We start from the raw sequence: 22,837 nt of genomic DNA on the forward strand, positions 1-22,837 counted from the left end.
AATAATGATATCACATGTTGAAGTAGTACATATATATACACTGACTGACAGAGCAAATGCAACACCAAGAAGGAGTGGTCAGAACTTTACGCCAATTGCAGGGTAGACTGACGTCACTGAGGTATGCTCATGATGTGAAATGCGCCGCTGTGCTGCGCACGTAGCGAACGATAAATGGGACACGGCGTTGGCGAATGGCCCACTTCGTACCGTGATTTCTCAGCCGACAGTCATTGTAGAACGTGTTGTCGTGTGCCACAGGACACGTGTATAGCTAAGAATGCCAGGCTGCCGTCAACGGAGGCATTTCCAGCAGACAGACGACTTTACGAGGGGTATGGTGATCGGGTTGAGAAGGGCAGGTTGGTCGCTTCGTCAAATCGCAGTCGATACCCATAGGGATGTGTCCACGGTGCAGCGCCTGTGGCGAAGATGGTTGGCGCAGGGACATGTGGCACGTGCGAGGGGTCCAGGCGCAGCCCCAGTGACGTCAGCACGCGAGGATTGGCGCATCCGCCGCCAAGCGGTGGCAGCCCCGCACGCCACGTCAACCGCCATTCTTCAGCATGTGCAAGACACCCTGGCTGTTCCAATATCGACCAGAACAATTTCCCGTCGATTGGTTGAAGGAGGCCTGCACTCCCGGCGTCCGCTCAGAAGACTACCATTGACTCCACAGCATAGACGTGCACGCCTGGCATGGTGCCGGGCTAGAGCGACTTGGATGAGGGAATGGCGGAACGTCGTGTTCTCCGATGAGTCACGCTTCTGTTCTGTCAGTGATAGTCACCGCAGACGAGTGTGGCGTCGGCGTGGAGAAAGGTCAAATCCGGCAGTAACTGTGGAGCGCCCTACCGCTAGACAACTAGACAACGCGGCATCATGGTTTGGGGCGCTATTGCGTATGATTCCACGTCTCCTCTAGTGCGTATTCAAGGCACGTTAAATGCCCACCGCTACGTGCAGCATGTGCTGCGGCCGGTGGCACTCCCGTACCTTCAGGGGCTGCCCAATGCTCTGTTTAAGGAGGATAATGCCCGCCCACACACTGCTTGCATCTCCCAACAGGCTCTACGAGGTGTACAGATGCTTCCGTGGCCAGCGTACTCTCCGGATCTCTCACCAATCGAACACGTGTGAGATCTCATTGGACGCCGTTTGCAAACTCTGCCCCAGCCTCGTACGGACGAGCAACTGTGGCAAATGGTTGACAGAGAATGGAGAACCATCCCTCAGGACACCATCCGCACTCTTATTGACTCTGTACCTCGACGTGTTTCTGCGTGCATCGCCGCTCGCGGTGGTCCTACATCCTACTGAGTCGATGCCGTGCGCATTGTGTAACCTGCATATCGGTTTGAAATAAACATCAATTATTCGTCCGTGCCGTCTCTGTTTTTTCCCCAACTTTCATCCCTTTCGAACCACTCCTTCTTGGTGTTGCATTTGCTCTGTCAGTCAGTGTATATATATATATATATATATATATATATGGCACACGAATCATGCTGACCTAGAATACAAGTTTAAACCAACAACATATTGAAATATGCACACAGTGAGCAGTTGCACACAGAGAATCTGGTACAAACACACTAACGTAATGCATTCCGTCCTTCCTTAGTTGTCATGGCGTGGCCCCTGCTTTTCCTCTTATGGGGCATTTCTGTGTGCTCACGGTGAAGCATCCAGCAGTCGTCGCCCATCATCCGAACATCCCAGGTTCCCTGGCATCGTCGTTCCATGTCCTTTATATCCTGATGGAACCTTTCACCCTGTTCCTCACTTACAGCACCCAGGTTTGGAGGAAAAAGTCAAGATTAGAATGTAAAAAATGTAACTTCACACTCATTGAGCATCCCAGCATTTTCAACTTCATGAGCATGTTATCCACTATGTTGATATACTCTGGGATGCGATTGTTTCCCTGAAATTTTGAACCACACACTTAAGGCCAGACCAGGCTTCTCGCTCCACGGCATTCATTGAACTAAGGACATCTTCATCTAGCATTACTTTCCGAATATCGAGACCATTGAACACACCTCCTTCAGCTTAGCATCTGACAGGTTGGGGAACTTTTTACATAGATATTTGAAACAGTTGCCACACCTACGTAATGCTTTGATAAACTGCTTCATTATGCCCAGTTTGAGGTGTAGAGGTGGTAAGAGTATTCTGTCTCGCCAGACCATAGGGATGCCAAATCGTAATGACTGCTTCTTTCCTACCACCCACCGTCGTAAATCATCTACACACACAATGCACACGACCTGTTGAGCCCATGTATTATCGATGTCGCCGATTTTCACTCCGAAATAGGCATGGTAGACCTTTTTCAAAAAGTAGTAATGTTTCTTCGGTCCTTTTTCACCATACGTTCACCACATGTATAACAGAAACTGTTAGTAGAGTTTACATAACCTCGGGTAGACATTCTGCACTAAGACTAACAAGTACTTCCTTTTACAAACACAACACAGAGACGGAATGGCAGCGTCATTTGCAACGTGACAGTTCGCTACGTGCCACTAGGAGCGCAAGTGTTGAACAGTTGAAAGCGATATTCTGAGCTTCATATGGTATTTTCGTATCTATTATAATAAACACTACAACCCCATATGAAGCTCAGAATATTGATCAGAATATTATTATAATACCATTAAATTGCATTATCGTTAGTTACAAATTTATGCGATTTGTGCAATAATTGTGGGTGATACGATGTTTTCAGTATCATTTTTAAATTCAGGAGGTCTAAATACATAAATAACGCCTACATTTTCGAAAAAAGGTTTTGTGACCTTAAAATTTTTTGTATAGTGAAATAATATCCGTTACACGAAAACTAACGAGACAAACTAGATGTAAACAATTATAGACAACTCTCACTAGTACAAAATTTTGGTCTTCTTGACAGAGGTCAACAATAACTGCAGTCAAAACTAGGAGAATATTAAACATGATCCAGACAAGAATAAATGCAAAACCTAAATCAAATAATTTGTACAAATTTTAGGTAGCATATTCGTGGACTTGGAAAACGTTTATGACTCAGTTGATCGCAAATTACTGTTCTGTGCATTGAGAAAATAGCGTTTGTACCTCAAAAACTCTTTCAATAATAAAAAACAAATATAGTGTAAACGCAAAAATTTATTCTTAAAATGAATCAATCAGTCTCAAGTGGGAGAAAAATGATAGGTGGCCAGGTACGTACACACAACTATACAATCTGAACTCAGGACATCGTATGAGCCCAGAAACTGTTTGAACTCCTGAACGCCATAGTGAGAAAGTCCCTCTCCGGGTATCATTCGAGAAAATAAAATACATTATCTGCAACACACGAACACCAATTACAGTGAAACAAAATACAGCACAGTTAAAGGAATTAGAAAAATATAATTGAAACAAAAGAAAATGAAACTGGATGTCAAGAAATAGGAAAAGCGTACCGACAATAACATGCTTGACTGATTAAGGCAATGGGTTAAATAATGAAATAGTTTGTCGCCTGTCTGTATAGGCAAACCACCAAAGATCTCTGTGAAGCAGTATTATATACCATAATCGCATATGAAAGATAGTTTAAGGTCGGTCCTTTCTGCCTATGTCAAATTTGTCCCTTCAGGTAATGTCATTGTTTGCTATAAAACTGTATCTCCACCACAAACAATATAATCATAGGGTTTTAATTCTTATTTTGGCTGAGAAAATAATTAGTATTAATTAATTAATATACACTAGTAATTAATTAATATCGTTAGTTTCGTTCGACTATACTATAATACGCTAATTACATGTGACGTAACTGTTTCATAATAATATCCATTAAAGTACCGTTAATATTGCAGCTATCAATTTCCAACTAACTATATCCTATATCGATTAACATTGTTCATAGAACAATCCTCGACTGATAAGCAAGACAATCAAATAAACATTAACCCAAATTCAAACATTCCATTCCCCAGATACATTTCACAAACTGCACAATGAACAACCTGTATTTAAAATCACTTTGTTTATGTTAATTTTAGGGGCTGCCTGGTAAAGATGGTAAGGGCGTGCTCGGTTCACCCGGAATACCGTGGGTTCGATTCCCCATCACCAAGTCGGAAAGAATTAAAGAAACGAGATTTCCAATTTGGAAGGTGCACATGGCCCTGAGGTTCACTCAGCCTACACTTAAATGAAGTACCAGGTTAACCGCTGGAAGCAAAGGCAGTCTGATTTAGAGCTAACTATTTAACCCCCGCTCCAAATGCCGAGGTTGCGGTTAGTGGAGATCTTAACCTTCCAACCCTCCAACGGCCTTCATGTCCTATACGGAGATGAATATTTGACATGTTAATTTTAATATTATAATAAATTGAGTTCATTTATTGTGTTTTTATGTCTACCGACTTGAGGTTGAATCTCCTAGCAGGCCACGTGTTGCCTTGAACTATTCGGGAGCACGTTTGGACAATACAGGGCTAAATAGATCTACACTGTGCTGAAGCTAGCTACAGCGACACTGTGGTCAGTATATGTCATACAGACCATCTGTCACAGTAACCAATACTGACTTGTGTCGATCGATCCGAATATTTCCTAAGTTATATTACACTATAGTGAATCATTTAGTAACTTCTGGTAAACCACTAAAGGCGTTTCATGGATATCAAAATTCTCATTTCTGTGATATACTTCTTGTTACGGCGTATTTATTGTGCAGATCGTTTGTTTTAAGAATTTTATCCATGTAGCCAACTCGAAGATGGTACACAAAACATAGACAAGTAATTATGATCGAATAAAAACAGTCGTATGCATCTTGTCTGTATAGAAATTGCCCACTCAAGACTTATTTCCAGTAACTACCGCATGTCCATCACTAACATGCTACTTCAAAACCAAGATTTGCCCTGCTGCAAGAGTGTAAAAACCTGGGCGTAATCATTGACAAGCACTTTTCGTGATCGGATCAGACAATATCTCTGTGAGTAGCTGAACTTTTTCCATGTTGCACACTAAATGTACTGTCCGACTCGTTGGCTGAACGGTCAGCGTACTGGCCTTCGGTTCAGAGGTTCCCGGGTTCGATTCCCGGCCGGGTCGGGGATTTTAACCTTAATTGATTAATTCTAATGGCACGGGGGTTGGGTGTATGTGTTGTCTTCATCATCATTTCATCCCCATCATGACGCGCAGGTCGCCTACGGGGGTCAAATGGAAATACCTGCACCTGGCGAGCCGAACCCGTTCTGGGATATCCCGGCACTAAAAGCCATACGACATTTCATTTCAATGTACTTTCCGTTTATTTTAAAGAAAAAATCTAGTCGAAACCCTTGATCTCCCAACAGTCGACTATTGTGACGTAGTTCACAAAGACGCGAAAACCGATCTTTGAGGTGAACTACGATGTACATTGAATACTAGTGTAAAATGTATATATAATTTAAAATTTTCAGGACGTGTTACCCAGTTTTACGTCGACCTCTGATGATTTCACCCCGAAGACAGACGCACGCTGCATACCCTGACTTCATGTCACCGAACCCTTACTTTACAGTCCCCAGCTTACCTGTACGAACGACTCCATAACTTTTCTGAACACCTTGTTAAAATACCAGAGCGCTGAATACGACATTTCTCGCTATTCCTGAACATTAATCCTCAACCAAGGACAATTCCTTCACTGTTGTGGCAGCCGTGAAATGGTTGTCAAAACAGGGAAGATTTAAAAGAAGGTGCTCAAGATATCTCCATGAGATAAGCTCGTAGAAAGACTGTTTTTTGTTCCTCCTGGTATTATTATTGTTATTGTGGTTATGATATTATTATTATTATTATTATTATTATTCAGTTAAAAATAATTATATCGGCAGGACTGACCCAAGTATAAAATTAGAAGGGATTTTAGCAGAAGGCCAACGGCCGTAGCCTTGTTGAAACACCGGATCCCGTAAGATCTCCGAAGTTAAGCAACATTGGGCGTGGTCAGGAGTTGGATGGGTTGCCACGCGCTGTTGGTGGGGGTAAGAGATTGGAGGAGCGGAAAGGAACTGGCCACCCTACCGCACGTAAACTCCGGCTCAGGAACACCTCTGCGTAGGTTCTAACCTGCCTTTGGGCAGAATAACCCTTACCTTACCTTAGCAGAAGCGTTTGCGGTAAATTTTCAGTCACTGGGAAGGGCATGAAGGAATGGAACAGTTTACAAGGGGTAGTATTTGATAGTTTTCCAAAATATGTACAGATATTATAGAAAGGAATAAACAGCAACAGAGAAAAGAAATGAAATGTTAGAGGACATTCGACCTGTGTAGATTATTGTAAATAAAGATATTTTGGGAATGAAACAATTCGATCCCCTGGTCTATGGAGATTGGTCAGCCGAAGTACGTGACTGCATGTAGGGGTGAAGTACAGTGGGAACTTAGAGGGCCCTGGGACCGCTACGGTAGCTGTGGAGGCTCTTAGGGAACTCTGAAAAGCGGTGGTAAAAGGGTCTCTGGTTAAGACGCAGCAGGTCGTTATGCTTGTTAGGTTCCAACATGGGTAAAAGAATAAATAAATTCAATGTATATTTTAATATCATAGCAGTTGTATGGTATTATTTTATCTAATTCCATATGCGGCATATGAGTTGATTATGTTTGTAAGTACAGAAGATATTCTGAGTAAAATTTTGTAAACAATATAAATTTATTAAAGAAGAACTGTGTTTTAATAGAAAAATTGTTAGTGTAAATTGTATGATACTGTATTCTAGGAAAATGTCTTCTTCTCTCGTTAATTTAAAATTTAGTGCTTGATAATAGTGTATTGTAGTGTACTATTTGCCACTGAGGTGGACAAATCATTTTCAAATAAAGTGATTTTGATTTGATTTGAATGAGAGATCTCACCTCATCTACTCTACAGAACTGATTATTCCATTCTTGTTATTTTCATACACCTTTAGTCAGTTCATGTTCATAAAAACCAGAACACCTTCAAAGACTAGATATAGGAAGTTCATATTCACAGGACTTGTCCATTAGGATGTTCTGCAGAAACGATTAGCATTTCAGTTATCTAGTTTCAGCATGTGTCCTGTTGCCTAGTAGGCATTGGGTGCTCCATGGGCACTGTTAACTTGTTCCATGCGTGATGACATCGATGCGTACGAGGCGCGAATGACGTCCTGGGGTATAGTCATCCATGCTGTATTCACCTGGTTCGACAGTTCATCTTTGGTGGTTGGCATCTGGTCACAGCGCCGCACCCGTCCTTTCACCATATCCCACATATTTTTGATTGGCGACAAGTCCGGTGATCGGGCGGGCCAGGGCAACAGTCTGACATCCTGTGACAATAACAAGGCACGTGTTCATGCAGCAACATGCGGACGCGCATTTTTCTGTTGACTTATGGCGTCTGAGGTGTCGTGCAGAAAAGGCACGGCAAGGGTGTCGCAGGATGTCATTCACGTAGGTCAAACTGGTCACAGTGCTCTGGACACGCACCAACTGTGATTAGTCGTTGTACCCAAGAGCACCCCACACCATAAGGCCTCGAGTTGGCACTATATGTTTTGTGCGAATGCAGTCTATGTGATGCCTCTTCCCCTGTCTGCGGCGAACCAAAATGCGGCCGTCATTTTGAAACAAACAGAACCTGGTCCCCTCCGAAAACACTATCTGCTGCCATTCTTGTCCCGAATGATCTCGTTCCATACACCATCGCAGTCTACCATGCTAAAACACATTAGTTAAAAGTAGGCGGAGATATGAATGATGCGCCAGTAACACATACCGTAAAGAAACTCCTGATAATGTACGATGTCTTACAGTGTACCACTGTTGCGCCAGCGCCGAGCAGAACGCAGACCTGTATTGCAATGCCATCCGGATGAGGTGCTTATCTTCTCGGGGTGTGGTCTGGGTGTTGCGACCAGACCCATCTCGTCGTGTTCTGCGGCCTTATGCGAACCATACTGTACACATTCGCTGCACTGCCGACACACTACGTCCCACATGAGCAGCGAATTCTCACACAGATGCACCGCGTTCTCTCATGCCAATAATGCGCCTTCTTCCAAACTCACTCATTTGATGGCACGGTTCTAGGATACGTCTGCGGAGCATTCTGAACGTCTGCTCAAGTCACACTGATCCATTACCTTCGGTTTATAGCGGCAACGGGAACCGTAGGAGCATTTCACAAGTTGGTAGTGGTGGGCCGAGATATGGACGTGGACCTTGAACCGAAGGGCTGACATGGTTCAAATGCTAATCATTTCTTCAAAGCATGCTAAGGCATACTCTGTGTCCTGTGAATATGAACTTCCTTTCTCTAGTCTTTCAAGGTTTTCTGGTATTTATGAACATGGGTGCATTTATGATCATTTGACTATGCCTCAAACTCGCAGCTCAACAATACAGATGCAGAAATAAATAGGAAACCGATCAGTGCATACATATTTACAATTAAATTGAAAACTTAGATTAAAACTTCCGGGACACATCAAAGAATACACCCTGAGAGACTGACAAAACAAATAACTTATTCAGATTCTATGACAAAAGGAGAAAACAGGAAAGTAGACACTACGAACTAGATCGGCATTTTTTTCAAACATTATATTAAACAGTCAACGGCCGTAGCCGTGTTGTAACACCGGATCTCGTGATATCTCCGAAGTTAAGCAACATTGGGCGTGGTCAGAAGTTGGATGGGTTGCCACGCGCTGTTGGTGGGGGTAAGGGAATGGAGGAGCGAAAAGGAACTGGCCACCCTACCACACGTAAACTCCCACTCAGGAACACCTCTGCGGAGGTTCGGACCTGCCTTCGGGCAAAATAACCCTTACCTATATTAAACAGGTAGGACTTGCACAAGTAGGCGTTAAAAAAAAGTGATACCCTTACATCAAAATTGACAAATGACCCCATAATCGAGAAGATCAACCGAAAAAAAGCAATGAGAGAAACAGCAAACAATAATTAGTGAAAAAAGCCAAACAAATGCCTATAAGTCCTTTACGTAGTGCTAAATTGGCTTATTGGCAAATAATAATAATAACAATAATAATACGGCTATAGATATAAGCTCTGCATTCGGTAGGTAAACGCGTTCGAAACCCACCCTCGGCAGTCATAACCAATTTCATTCAACCGTTATTCGTTTCAGACTTAATTAGCTCCTCATCTGAGGTTCGTGTAAAGAAGGGTATCCAACCGTAAAAACATGGCATATAATTTCATCCCATTTCATCCCCAACCACTTATCAAGAAGCGAGACTAATGGACGGATATATCCAGAATGTGCTAAACATTCCTTCAGTTTCTTACGGTGTTAAGACTTTTTTGCTATTCGCTTTACGTCGCACCGACACACATAGGTCTAATGGCTCCGATGGGGTAGGAAAGGCTCAGAAATGGGAAGGAAGCGGCCGTGGCCTTAATTACGGTACAGCCCCAGCATTTGCCTGGTGTGAAAATGGGAAACCGCGGAAAACCATCTTCAGGGCTGCCGACGGTGGGGTTCGAACCCACTATCTCCCGATTACTGGATACTGGCCGCACTTAAGCGACTGCAGCTATCGAGCTTCGTCGGTGTTAAGATTCACTGGTGTGCCGGATGCCAATCAATACATCGGTACGAGTCTTTACCATTTATATAAACTAAAATTCCCAGAGATTGCGCCATGAATTGAACCTGCCCCGTTGGCCATAGCAAGCACACGTCTTACTAACTGGATTGGACAGCTAGTCGGTTGGATAAGAAAAGGAAATATCGAGAAGAAGTCACAGACAAAAGAGAGAAGTAAAGCAACCCAGCTCATATAAATGGATGTAATATGAACGATGTCTGGTGGTCGCCATGCCATGTTTCTTAAGTTTTGTTCGTACTCCAAGACGCAGTAGGGAGTACAATTGGCAGGAATTGACAAGCAAAAGCTTTTTGCATACATAGAGCTTCCAAGTGTTTAACCCATTCGCTTCCAAGCTCTCATCTGACGGGTGAGTGAAAAATGTCAGCCATATATACCCACTATGCATACATTTCTTTAAAATTGTATGGAAGGCACACCAATAAAGATGTCGACATGAAAGTTTGTAAAATTACAGATAATATATCACTTATTATCACTGCATGCAACTTATGTCCCTAAACCAGAAAGGTTCAGTTAAAAAAAATTACAACTGGGTAAACAACGTCACAAGTTTCAAATTTTGATAGTTTTGAAGTGATTCTGAAAAATGGTGTTCAATGTACAAATTTTTTATTTGTGTTAGTAGAAATCGCATATTATTTTTAATTAACATGGTAAATTTCAAGATTCTATGTGCATTACATCCGAGGATAGATTAAATTGTGTAAACTGGTGTATCAATGAAAAAGTCGGCCATTTTGTTTAAAATACACATTTCTTGCTGGAGGTGCTGGATTATTATAATCGTCATTTACACTTGCTCATTCTGACAAAGAAACATCATCACTTGAATAACTGCCAAGATATTTTGTGATATCGTCAGCTAAATGAACTGTCTTCTACATGTTGAACGCGATAAATAACTAGGCCTAATCTAAATGAAGTACAAAGTACAAGTAAAACAATAAGAAATTCTGACAGATCAGATGAAACTCAGTACTAACAACCAAACAGTTAAAACTACCCAAAAACACAGAGGAGCATCAAACTTTGTATTCGGAAGTGACCCAAACCCGAACACACAATGCAACACACCAGCAACCCAGCTCTCTCAACCATCGTCATGATGATACCGATCAGGCCGTTACAACGTTAAGGGGAGCAACTAATACTCACGACACACGTACTGGATTCAAACGCCGACAACTAGGGAAAGGAACAGGCAAGAAAACCAGTAACCTGAGAGCCGCAGAACAAATGGCATGGTTCTACATAGGGAGACGTGACAACAATACTACCGAAGAAGACATAAGGAGTCATCTGATAGAAGGTGGCGTAGAGGACATACGAGAGATCACACCCTTAGGTTCAAGAGGACAGAACAAAGCCTTCAGAATTGCAGTCCCATTCACCAAAAACGAAACGATAGACAACGCAAACTTTTGGCCCAAAGGGGTGACTTTTCGCCCCTACAAGTTCCACTAGGAAACCAAACAACCCCATTAGCAGGAAGCACGCCAGCACACCGTCTGCAGACCACGCAGACTACACTGAAAGACTACACTGAAAGCCATGCTTTGGAATGCGGAAGGCCTGAAATCACTACCATCCGTAGAAACAAGCACCAGATGGTACACATACGACATCGTGACGCTCACAGAGACCTTCACCACTGAAGAAGCGCAATTGGACCAATTCTACGGTGCGCACATTTTAGCAAGACAGGGAAGGAGAGGGCGACCCGAGGGAGAGGTAAGCTGCTTCGTGAAGTCGCACCTACAACCAATGAGGACGGTCCTAAAAACACAGACCACAATGGCGATATCAACTAAACTCATCAATATAATAGTAGCCTACTTCAACCCAAGCACATGTGCCGAAAATGTAATCGACAGCCTGGGTGAAGCCATCGAAGCATTCAGTGACAGCAAACCTTTAATGGTAACCGGTGACTTCAACTCCCGAATCGACAAAGAATGCTCGAAGACGGACAGCGTAATCGATTTCCTGACAGACTACGGCCTGAGACTAGTCAACTCGGAATTGGAGTATACATACATTGCGCATAACGGGAAGAGCACGAATGACCTGGTATTTATCAGCAACGAAGGGACAGAAGAAGTGGAACAAAGGGTTGGCTCCAACCCAATCAGAAAGCATATGCCAGTTCAAACCTATTTCCAACTGAATACGGAAGACCATATAGAACACCCAGAAACACAAGTAAGACACTCAAGGAACATAGACGAGGAGCTCTGGAAGGCGGAAAAGGAAGCAATACCGGGAATAAAGGAAGAAATCGAACAAGGAAATCTAGACGAAGCCATGACTAAACTACAAAACATTCTCTTGTCATCAACAACCAAACCACACAACGAAAGAATAGCTAAAAGATGGTTCGATAGCGAATGCTACAAGGCAAGGCAAATGACACTGAAATCCCTACATGAAGCCAGATCCAGAAACAACCAATACTACCTCCAGAAATATGCAGAAATATGAAGGAAATACAAAGAGCTAATACGGAACAAGAAAAAAAGACTATACTCAAAAGGAAGAGAGAAACCTGATCGAAGAGTCAGAGGAAGAACCCTACAGGATTCTTAAACCAAACAAAACTGCACCTAAATGAACTATATCCGACTAGGCTATATCTAACACTTCGCTTACAATATGCGCGTAATTACCTAGGAGAATTATCTAATTAATGAACTTGCAAGTAAACTAAATATAATGTATACGATACTGCTTAATTTCACTATATTATCAGTATCGTCAACATAAACAGAGAGAAATGCTCCTATGTTTGCCGCCAACCATGACGTAAACAAGACACCGAACTCCAGTGAGCACATGTTTTAAACTCTAAGAATATCGAAAAATACGGATATTTGGCAGTTCCCGCGGAGTATGACGTGAGTTAAAACAGTGCACTTCTTATTGCATGCAAAACTGCTACTGTCTGGCGCGTAAGTAATTACATAATAAAATTAATAGAGGCGGGTAACGACGGATCGTTACCGTGACAGTTTTCGCAGGACCTGTGAGTACCAAGTGTATGATATTCCCTTATTTGCCCTAGTGGAATCTGGATGAAAGGATTGTGTTCTCCTACACTCATTTTAACGTCCTGATTTGTTTTATAACGGTCGGTGTTCAATAAGCGACATTTTTGTACACCCCGTAGATAGATAATGTACATTGTATAGCCATGTTTTGGAAAATCTTGTTCCATAGTAGGTTAGTTATCAACAAACAAGGTTGTGATCTTTCTCCTGGCAGCATGAGTTCCCCTTGTTGCGTTTCATGATATAATCCAGAGGGTAATAGATAGCAAAAGTATTCATACTTTTAAAAAATTCAAGGTAATTCAACAAACTGCCTCACAGCTAATTTCCCTAGTACGCCTCAGTCAATCCCCACTGATCTGCATTTAGAGCAGTCGCCCAGGTGGCAGATTACCTAGACTTTCCTCAATAATTGAAAGAATTTGCAAATGTATTGACCATCTCCCTTGGTAAATTATTCCAATCCTAACTCCCCTTCATATAAACAAATATTTGTCCCAATTTGTCCCCTTGAATCCCAAATCTATCTTCATAATGTGATCTTCCCTACTTTTAAAGACAGCACTCAAATTCGTCTACTAATGTCATTCCTTGCCATCTCTCCACTGACAGCTTAGAACACATTACTTATTCGAGCAGCTCGTCTCCTTTATCCCAAGTCTTCCCAGCCCAAACTTTGCAACATTTCTGTAAGTCTACTCTTTTGTCGGCAATCATACAGAAAAAAATCGAGCTGCTTTACTCTGGATTTTTTTCCAGTTCTTGAATCAATAATCCTAGTAAGGGTCGCCTACACTGGAAGAGTACTCTAGTTGGGGTCTTACCAGAGACTTATATGCACTCTCCTTTACATTCTTACTGCAACTCCTAAATACCTTCACAACCATGTGCAGAGATCTATACCCTTTATTTACAATCCCATTTATGTGATTACCACAATGATCTTTCTTTATATTAATATATAGGTACTTATACCTGATCCCCATAAGGAACTTTCACCCCATCAACGCAGTACTTAACACTGAGAAGAATTTTTCTATTTGTAAAACACACAAGCTGAATTTTAACCCAGTTTATCATCATACCATTGCTTGCTATTCGTCTCACAATATTGTCCAGGTCATTTTGCAGTTCCTCATATCTGGTGAGTTGTTTATTACTCTATACAGAAAAACAGCATCCACGAAAAGCCTCATCTCTGATTCCACTCCTTCACTCATAAAATTTATACTCAGGACGGTCATAAACAAAGTGAACCGGATATATGAGCGTTAGAAAGTTGGCCATACTGATAAATAATTGCACGTGGTTGGTCGAGCTTGAGAGCCATACTGACACCGTGGGCTTCAGCCAACGCAAGCGTAGCGCACTTGTTACGGGCCGAGCCGATCAGCAGGGAGTTAGTTGTTCAAGTCGCTCCTCTGGAGTAGTTTATATGTTCTATTGACGCTTTCAGTCCAGTCGTACTGTAAACCACCTGCAGATTTAACAACACCGCCTCGAGAGGCCCATTTGAATTCGCCCGCAAAGCGATGTGATTGGCTAACTTCAGCAGGTGATGAAATAACAACGGTGTGAGATATCGATGTTATGTTTACAAATTGTTTATCAGTATGACCAACACTCTAACAATCATATGCTCGGTTCAGGTTGTTTTCGTCTATAGCAGTGGTAACTACGACAACGCTTGAGACTTTTAATGGGGTACGCGAGCATCCTTCAGGTTTAAAATGATAAAAAATTGAATTTGAAACATGCCGGTCTTTTGGTACTCGTATCAATGAACACGATCGAAATATTCGTCTCAACCAGCCAGACAAATCAGCAATACAATGTAACCTCGGAATGCGAGTAACTTGGTCTACGAGTGTTTTGCAAGATGAACAAATATTTTAAATAAATTGTACCTTGATAGACGAGTGAGGTTCCGTAATACGAGCGTCACGTGTGCCTACGTTTTCCCCTCCCCTGTTCGTTTGTTGAATGGATGAACGAGATATTTGGTCCTGTAGTGAAGACATACCTTTCAGAAAATAATCTGCCGCTCAAAGTCTTGTTGGTTACGGACAATGCTCATGCTCACTCTCCAGGTCTTGAGGCCTTAAGGACGACTTGCTGGAGGAATTCAAGTTCGTTAAGGCTAAGTTCCTTCCCCCAAAACTACTCTACTACTCCAGCCTATGGATCAGCAAGTCATTTCGAACTTCAAGAAGCTATACACCAAAGCACTATTACAGGGATGCTTCGAAGTGACCGAAGAAACAAACCTCATCTTTCGAGAGTGTGGGAGAAATCATTTCCCCATCGTGAACTGCCTGAAGATCATCGATAAAGCCTGGGATGGAGTCACCAAGGGTACTCTCACTTCCGCTTGGGGAAAGCTGTAGCCTAACTGTGTCTTTGGACGTTACTTTGAGAAGATTGTTGGTGACAATGAACCGCCGATTGCCGATGAAATTGTGTCCTTAGGGAAGACTATAGGGCTGGAGGTGAATGACAAGGACATTCAAGAGCTGGTGGAAAAACATAGCTAGGAACTGACAACTAACGAACTGATGGACCTGCATCGCGAACAACAGGAGGAAGTTATGGAGATCTCGTCCGGGGAAGAGGAGGAGGAAAAGTCCATGGAATCTCTCACTTCAACTGAGATTCGGGAGAAGTGCAAAATGTGGGAAATTGTACAAAATATTGTAGAAAAATGCCACCCGAATAAGGCGAGCGACGAATCGGTTCAATGACAATGCAATGTCATATTTTTGTGAAATCCTCAAAAAGAGGTAAAAGCAACAGTCATTGGACAGGCTCCTCGTTAAAGTTGTACGAAAAGAAAACAATTCCAGTGAGCCAACAGATAGCAGTGATTCCGTTAGTGAAATTCGTCCTACACAGTAACTCTTCTCATATCATCTCTCGTCTCCCTCGCACCAACAATGATTCCATTGTAAGGAAATGCGCACTTAAGTTATATTTTGTTTTAGAAGTGGTATTCGAATAAATATTTTTGTGTTGTGGACGAATTATCCGCGTTTCAATTGTTTCTTATGGGAAAACTTGCTTTGATATACGAGCGCTTTGGATTACAAGCATGTTGCCGGAACGAATTATGCTCGCAATCCAAGGTTCCACTGTACCTGAGCACGCCCTATCGTCGAATCATGATGCTCGAACTCTTAACCACACTAGACACTACAGGTCCAGGATTATACGGGAAGCTGTGGAAATACGTAGAAATCCTAACCATTTCAATAGGGGCACTGGCTATCAATTAAATAATTCCTGGTCGCCAGCCATTAAGGATTTACGTGGGTCGTTTCAGTGTTTTTTTTATTTATTTATTTATTTATTTATTTATTTAATTATTAGATACAGCCTATGGAGGGCCATTTTACACTAATAATAATAATAAGTTTAAATAAGTATAAAAGATAACAAAGGTATAAACAACAATATTAAGTAACAACAATAATTAACAATTTTAACAGTAACAATGTAACAACAATGACAACGGTAACTGGCAAGTGTCGGTTTCAGAAATTAGGAAGAAGAAAGGTCAAGGGTTGGAGGGACGGAAGAAAGTGAAAACCTGGAGAGGACTTCAAAGGAATCTTTTAATTTTTTGTTTGAAGGATGCGAAAGGTGTGAATATGTCGATATCGGGTAGTGAATTACCAAGAGTAGGGAGACGGTGGAAGATAGAGCGTTGTTGTAAGGTTAGTCGCGGATGGGACACATGATGGGTGCGCCGGTTGCGTGTAGGGCGGGGAGGAACGTGTATAGGGAAGTACGGTACGCTGGAAGAGAATTACATTTGGTGTAGCCATTGATTATTTTGTGAAGGTAGCATAGATCAGAGAACTGTAAACGGCTTCTCAGGTCAAGTATACCCAGATAGTTCATAATGTCAGATCTAGTTTTGTTCTTAAAAACAGGATTGCGTGTCTTAACAATGAAAGTGAAAAAGTTAAAAATACTATTTAGTTGAGATATGTTTGTGATAGCAGATGAGGACCAAATAGGGGAACAAAAGTCAATAATGGGGAGAACATACGAGACAAAGTATAATTTTAAGGCGTTAATATCATTAATTTCAGTAAACCTGTAAAGAATGCCTAGAGTACGCATAGCACGGGATTTTATGGAGTGAATGTGAGCAGAGAAGGTTAGTTTACAGTCTATTATAACACCTAGGTCTCTTACCTGAGAAGCCGATTGCAATGTATTTCCGTGGATGGTATATGCAGTGTTCATTCCTTGCTTTAGCAATGAAAAGGAGATTGTATTGCACTTCTTAAAATTGGGAGAAAGATTCCATTTCTTAAACCAGTCACCACACGAATTGAGAACAGTCTGTAATTCGTCACAGTCATCAGGCGTAGACACTTCTCTTAGGATTTTCAGGTCGTCGGCGTACAAGAGGAGGGAACACTGACTATTTCGGGTGCAAAAAATTATATCATCGATATAGAGAACAAAGAGTAGGGGTCCCAGAATACTGCCCTGAGATACTCCTGATAACACAGATAACCATGATGAGGCAGATTCAGGGAGTACCACTCTTTGGTTTCTGCCGGAGAGGAAACTTGTTATCAATGATAAGACGGGGCCATGGATATTAAATCTGGTAGCGAGCTTATGAAGAAGAAGTGCATGATCCACTGAGTCGAATGCCTTGGCCAGATCTATATAGACTGAATCTAACTGAGATTTATTTTCCATTGCTGAAATGATGTGGTGATTGAGAACAGTGAGGTTAGTGAGGCATGATTTTCCGGGAGTGAATCCGTGTTGTTCTTCAGATATGTACGGCTGTGTGAAAAAGAGGAGTCGGCGGTGGATTATTCTTTCGAGGACAGAGGATAGTATTGGAACGATAGATATTGGGCGGTATGATGAGATATCATATTTGTTGCCAGATTTGAAAATAGGTGTGATATCAGCTTGTTTCCAGCTGTCGGGGAATGTACCAGTAGCCATACACAGGTTTAAAATTGTAGATAACGGTGCACAGAGAGATGCAGAAGTATTTTTGAGGAATATAGGGCTAATATCATTGGGCCCGGTGGAGCGGTTTGTTGGGAGACTATTGAGAATATTTTGTACTTCGTTAGGGGTCGTTGATATTTGTGACAGTGAATAACTGCAAACACTATTGATCTGTGGTAGTTCTGTGATAGGTGCAGGGGGGCTAAAGGTAGAGTGAAAGTACTCATTGAATTTTTGAGACCTTAATTCAGTAGGGACATCATCACTATGTAGTTTAAGGTTCAGTGGTATCCGGGGTGACTTTCTGCGTGACGAAATTAGGGTCCAGAACTTTTTAGGGTTGTTTTTAAGGTTTCCAGTTATAGAAGTGATGTGCCGCTTGTAGTCATTTTTAAGATGCGATTTTGAGATTTTCCTGAGGTGTTTAAAAGTATTATACGTGTGTGAATTGGGGATAGACTTCCAAAGTGACCACGCACGGGTTTTGTTCTTTAGTAGCAATTTAGTTTCGGCACTCAGCCAGGGGGGATATTTGTGTGTTCTGGGTTTGGAGAAAGGTACATGCTGTTTAATGGTGGTAAAGATTAAATCCTCAAACAGGGAAACCGCACTATTGACGTCACGCTCAGCTGATAACCAGCACCAAGGGAGGGATGACAAGTCCTGGTTGACGACTAGCCAGTCCACTTTACTCCAGAGCGGAAATGTTTGCCTCGCAGCGGGTGGGAAGTCTTTATGTTGACAAGCAGGTAGGCTGAGGGTAGCCTCGATTGAGTCATGGTCAGCGCTAAGAATGTTTCTGCCAACAGATACACTGACACTGGTTACTGTAGTTTTCCAAATGTGTACGTTCCTCATTACCAGATGTTTCATTCCATGCTTGTGTCAGTGTCATATGTGTACACCTGTTATGTGACCCCCTCTAAGACTGATTCTGATGGTGTCCGCTTCGGTGTACCGAATACGGTGCGCCATCTGGCGACGAATGAACGTACCACTTACACTTCTGTTAGTAACGTCAAAATTCAAACTTTCGTTCTTGGAGAAGTCTTCCTCGTCAACAGTCGAGATTTTCTTCTGAAGACGTAGAGCAACGTTCTCTGCGAAAAGTAAAGAACATCACATTATCTTCATGACACAGAATAAGCCCAAAGAGCCTATATCATGTCTATAAATAACAAGAAAATTAAATCTGTATATATGGAGCCACTCCTCGCTTGAAAGTTTCATCTGGATAATGACACATCAGAGAACTGTGTTATGCAGGCACATCCATCCCACTGATATTTTGATGGTTCGCAATGTGTGAATTCCAGAATTAAGATCGAAAATCTTTCATCCTTAATTATTAATTTGATATTGGGGCTAAAATCTAGCGTTTTGTCAAATATTCATATAAATAAAGTATCCTGTGTTACCTTATTATCGTCAGGGTGAGTGGTTCTGACGGATGAGGCGCTGGCCTTCTGACCCCAACTTCACAGGTTCGATCCTGGCTTAGTCCGGTGGTATTTGAAGGTGCTACCATACGCCTGCCTCATGTCGATAGATTTACTGGCACGTAAAAGAACTCTTGCGGGACAAAATTCCGGCACCTCATCGTCTCCGAAAACCATTAAAATAGTTAGTGGGACGTAAAGCGAATAACATTATTGTTACTTCATTATCAGTGTGTTATACTTGATGAAGACACGTACTCTTAAATTCATTGTTACGTGTTATAAAATTGTATTTAATTTCACATCCGCATCTTATTCATTGTGTGCATTTATTATTATTAACAGAAATGCGCACAATGTGCAAAATACAAAAACTATATTACATTACTCACACCCTAGTTTTGTTATTGATATTTGTCTTTCACTGCTGATATTTGCGTGATATCTTTCACAGTGTTCATTACACAATTCACACACAGAAAATTTTCGTTCGTGTGATGAAATCTCTTATTTTGGAAGAAGTTATTATGAGAACCTTGCGCTGCATATCGTGTTATTACGTGCCGAAGCTCTTAATTTGCTTGTTTTCAATCATCCGTCATTACGATGTATGTTGAATAAAAGTCGTTCCACGTATAGCTGCGTTTTTCTATGAGAATTTGGAATGTATTCTCGTAGGCCTCAGCGTTACAGGTGTATCTGAATTTTGATGTCTTCTCTAAAGAAAATTTCTTTTAGTAATACATAGGTCAGTCTCGATGGAGCTGGCTTCACGATACCGAGGATTCGTTTAATATAGCGAGCTTTAACTTTCTCTAGCGTTATCAGGTCGTTAATGTTAAGTTTATCCCAGATTATATGGATCCTATAACTTGCTATTGGAGCTTTAGCTGTTTTAAATAGTATCATTGCTGTTTTTTGTTGAAAGTTGTAAATTGCTTTCATTGCTGATGATGTTATTTCTTTGATATGGTTGTTGAAAGATGCCAATGTTGTTTGAAGAGTAACTCCCTCCGAGATACTTGAACTTGGTACTTCATATGGAGGTTTATGTTGAAGAGTCAATATATCTTTTGAAGAGAGTTTATCACCTGTTCTGAAAGTAATTTGTTTCATGCATTTAAGAAAAGGTTTCATAATCAATTAAAATGCCTCAATAATTAGGGCGGTGCCCTTATTTTTAAACCTATGACTTAGGGATTTTTTCGTGGGGTACAATGAACTTTTAGCCACGAGTGAGTGGTATAATCTCTTAATAGTTTGAGAACCTCTGGTCTATAGCAACTGTAGGTTGTTTTATTCTTAAATCAACATTCACCACCATAGTCACTGCAACACCTATTTATGTTCATTGATGATGTGTTTCCAGGCCGGCCTCCACCGCGTGTCACATGGTGGAGAGGAGAGATCCTCGTGGACGATTCAGACGAGGAAGTGGATGGCGAACACGTCCAGAACGTTCTGCGACTGGAAAGGTTGGACCGTCGACACCTGAACACAGTGTACTCCTGCCAGGCCAGCAACAATAATGAGCTGCCTCCAGCGACAGCCAATGTTACTCTCGACATGTACCGTAAGTACTGTGCATTATATAACGCATGCCAAAATCTACCGACGTATCCTAATGTTTCTTAACCCTTCAGCGCTGGCGTTTAATCTCTCATAGCCATGCTACAAGTTTTTATGCTTGGTGGATAAATGATGGGTGTTGGAAACCTGTTCCTCCGCGTACCTTACTCTCCCCTTATCGAGTATGACTTCGTACTCTCGTGTTGCGTGATCAGGTATAGAACCGGAAATCGGTAATAGCGGTTTTGGTCTGTCAGACTTGGCTCCAGCGTTCGTGTTACACATGTCACTGCTCGCATATTTATGTAAAATTACATTAGGGTTCCCAAATTTTGTTTCGGGTGTTGTTTCCTTACTTCTCGGTGGGTTTAGTGTGAACTTTTATATTAATGAAATTTTTAGTGAACTATGACCGGGCGAGTTGGCCGTGTGGTTAGGAGCGCGCAACTGTGAGCTCACATCCAGGGAAAAGTGGGTTCGAACCCCACTGTCGGCAGCCCTGAGGATGGTTTTCTGTGGTTTCCGATTTTCGCACCAGGCAAATGCTGGGGTTGTACCTTAATTAAGGCCATGGCCACTTCCTTCCCACTCCTAGGCCTTTCCTGTCCCTTCGTCGCCATAAGACCTATCCGTGTCGGTACAACGTAAACCAACTAGCAAAAAAAAAGTGAGCTATGGGCAGTGAACAAGGAAGTGAGTGGATAAGTGTGTAACTGGAAGCGATTTAGAATCAAATCCTGACGAATCATGCAAGGAAGAGAAAGATAATGTGATTCATGTGCAGAATAGCGACTAAGACAATTGCAAATTTTGTAACAGATTTTTATATCTTTGTCATGCTGAATTTTCATGCCAGGGGTGTCCAGTTTCCTAATAGTTTATGAATAACGAATTCAATCGCAGAATTTCAAGCTCAGAATGGATATTTTTGAAAGAAATATTTTGCATTTTGTGTTTAGCTGTTTTAGAATATAGTTTAATTTGACATATTTTCAAATTCTAGACAGTAGTATTTCTTATAATCGAAATCTTCTGGGCTATTTTCCTGTGTCCATTCCTCTCATTTCTTGCTATGTCATATATACTAGCATTATACATTCTTACATTAACTTTCAGAATTTTAAATCTGTAAAATGTACCACAAATGATTTATAATTTTACCGGTTACTTATTAACCATTTAAACATACATACATGCATACATTATCATTATAGACCGTTATGCCTTTCAGCGTTCAGTCTGCAAGCCTCTGTGAGTTTACTAAACGTCACCAGAATCCTCTATTTATAACTAGTGCTGTGGCCTCCTTTAGCTCTATACCTCTTATCTTTAAATCGTTAGAAACTGAGTCTAACCATCGTCGTTTTGGTCTCCCTCTACTTGCCTTGCCATTTAAACTGTAACAATGATTCAAATTATTTGTTGCTTATAATTTCGAATAATATTTTTAAAAATATGCATGAGTGTGTGGGACTGGGCGCCTGCACTCAAGTCATAATGTAGAGCACCAGTGTTGCATGTGTTAGGTACGAAATTATCGATGTCTGTATCAGTGCTGAAGTACTTATTTTATTATTGTTTGCATGAAGGAGTTATACCAAACGAATGGAGAGTTGCAATAGTAAACCCAGTGCACAAGGGAACGTGTGACAAACATAAAGCGGAAAATTACAGGCCAGTCAGTTTGACATGTGTATTTTGGTGGCTCTGGGAAAGCATTCTTTCTGATTATATTGGACACGTTTGGGAAATTTCTAACTGGTTTGATAGAAGGCAGTTCGGGTCTAGGGAAACTTCTTCCAGTGAAGCTCAACTTGTAGGATTTCAGCAAGGTATAGCAGATATTTTAGATTCAGGGGGTCAAATGGACTGTATCGCTATTGGCCTATCGGAGGCCTTTGATGAGGCAGATCACGGGAGATTACTGATGAAAACGATGGCAATTGGACTAGACAAAAGAGCGACTGAATGGGTGACTACATTTCTAGAAAATATAACTCAAATAATTAAAGTAGGTGAAGCGTTATCTAATCATGTAATTATTAAGAAGGGGCGTCCCGCAGGGCAGTAATATTGGACCTTTATATTTTCTTATATACAGGATGTTTCCGAAAGAGCGTGCAAAACTTTTACAGGACATA

At 41.6% G+C, this 22,837-nt stretch overlaps 1 protein-coding gene across 1 annotated transcript in view; it reads left to right on the top strand.

Moving 5' to 3' along the window:
• LOC136864405 (nephrin-like) overlaps positions 1 to 22,837 on the top strand; it is a 1,213,465-nt gene that overhangs the window by 439,107 nt on the left and 751,521 nt on the right. Inside the window, exon 5 of the mRNA XM_068226736.1 lies at positions 20,497 to 20,700. Coding sequence (XP_068082837.1) covers positions 20,497 to 20,700 — 204 coding nt within the window. The remainder of the gene's footprint in view (positions 1 to 20,496; positions 20,701 to 22,837) is intronic.

The sequence above is a fragment of the Anabrus simplex genome, chromosome 1 (assembly GCF_040414725.1).
Source record: "Anabrus simplex isolate iqAnaSimp1 chromosome 1, ASM4041472v1, whole genome shotgun sequence".
NCBI lineage: Eukaryota > Metazoa > Arthropoda > Insecta > Orthoptera > Tettigoniidae > Anabrus > Anabrus simplex.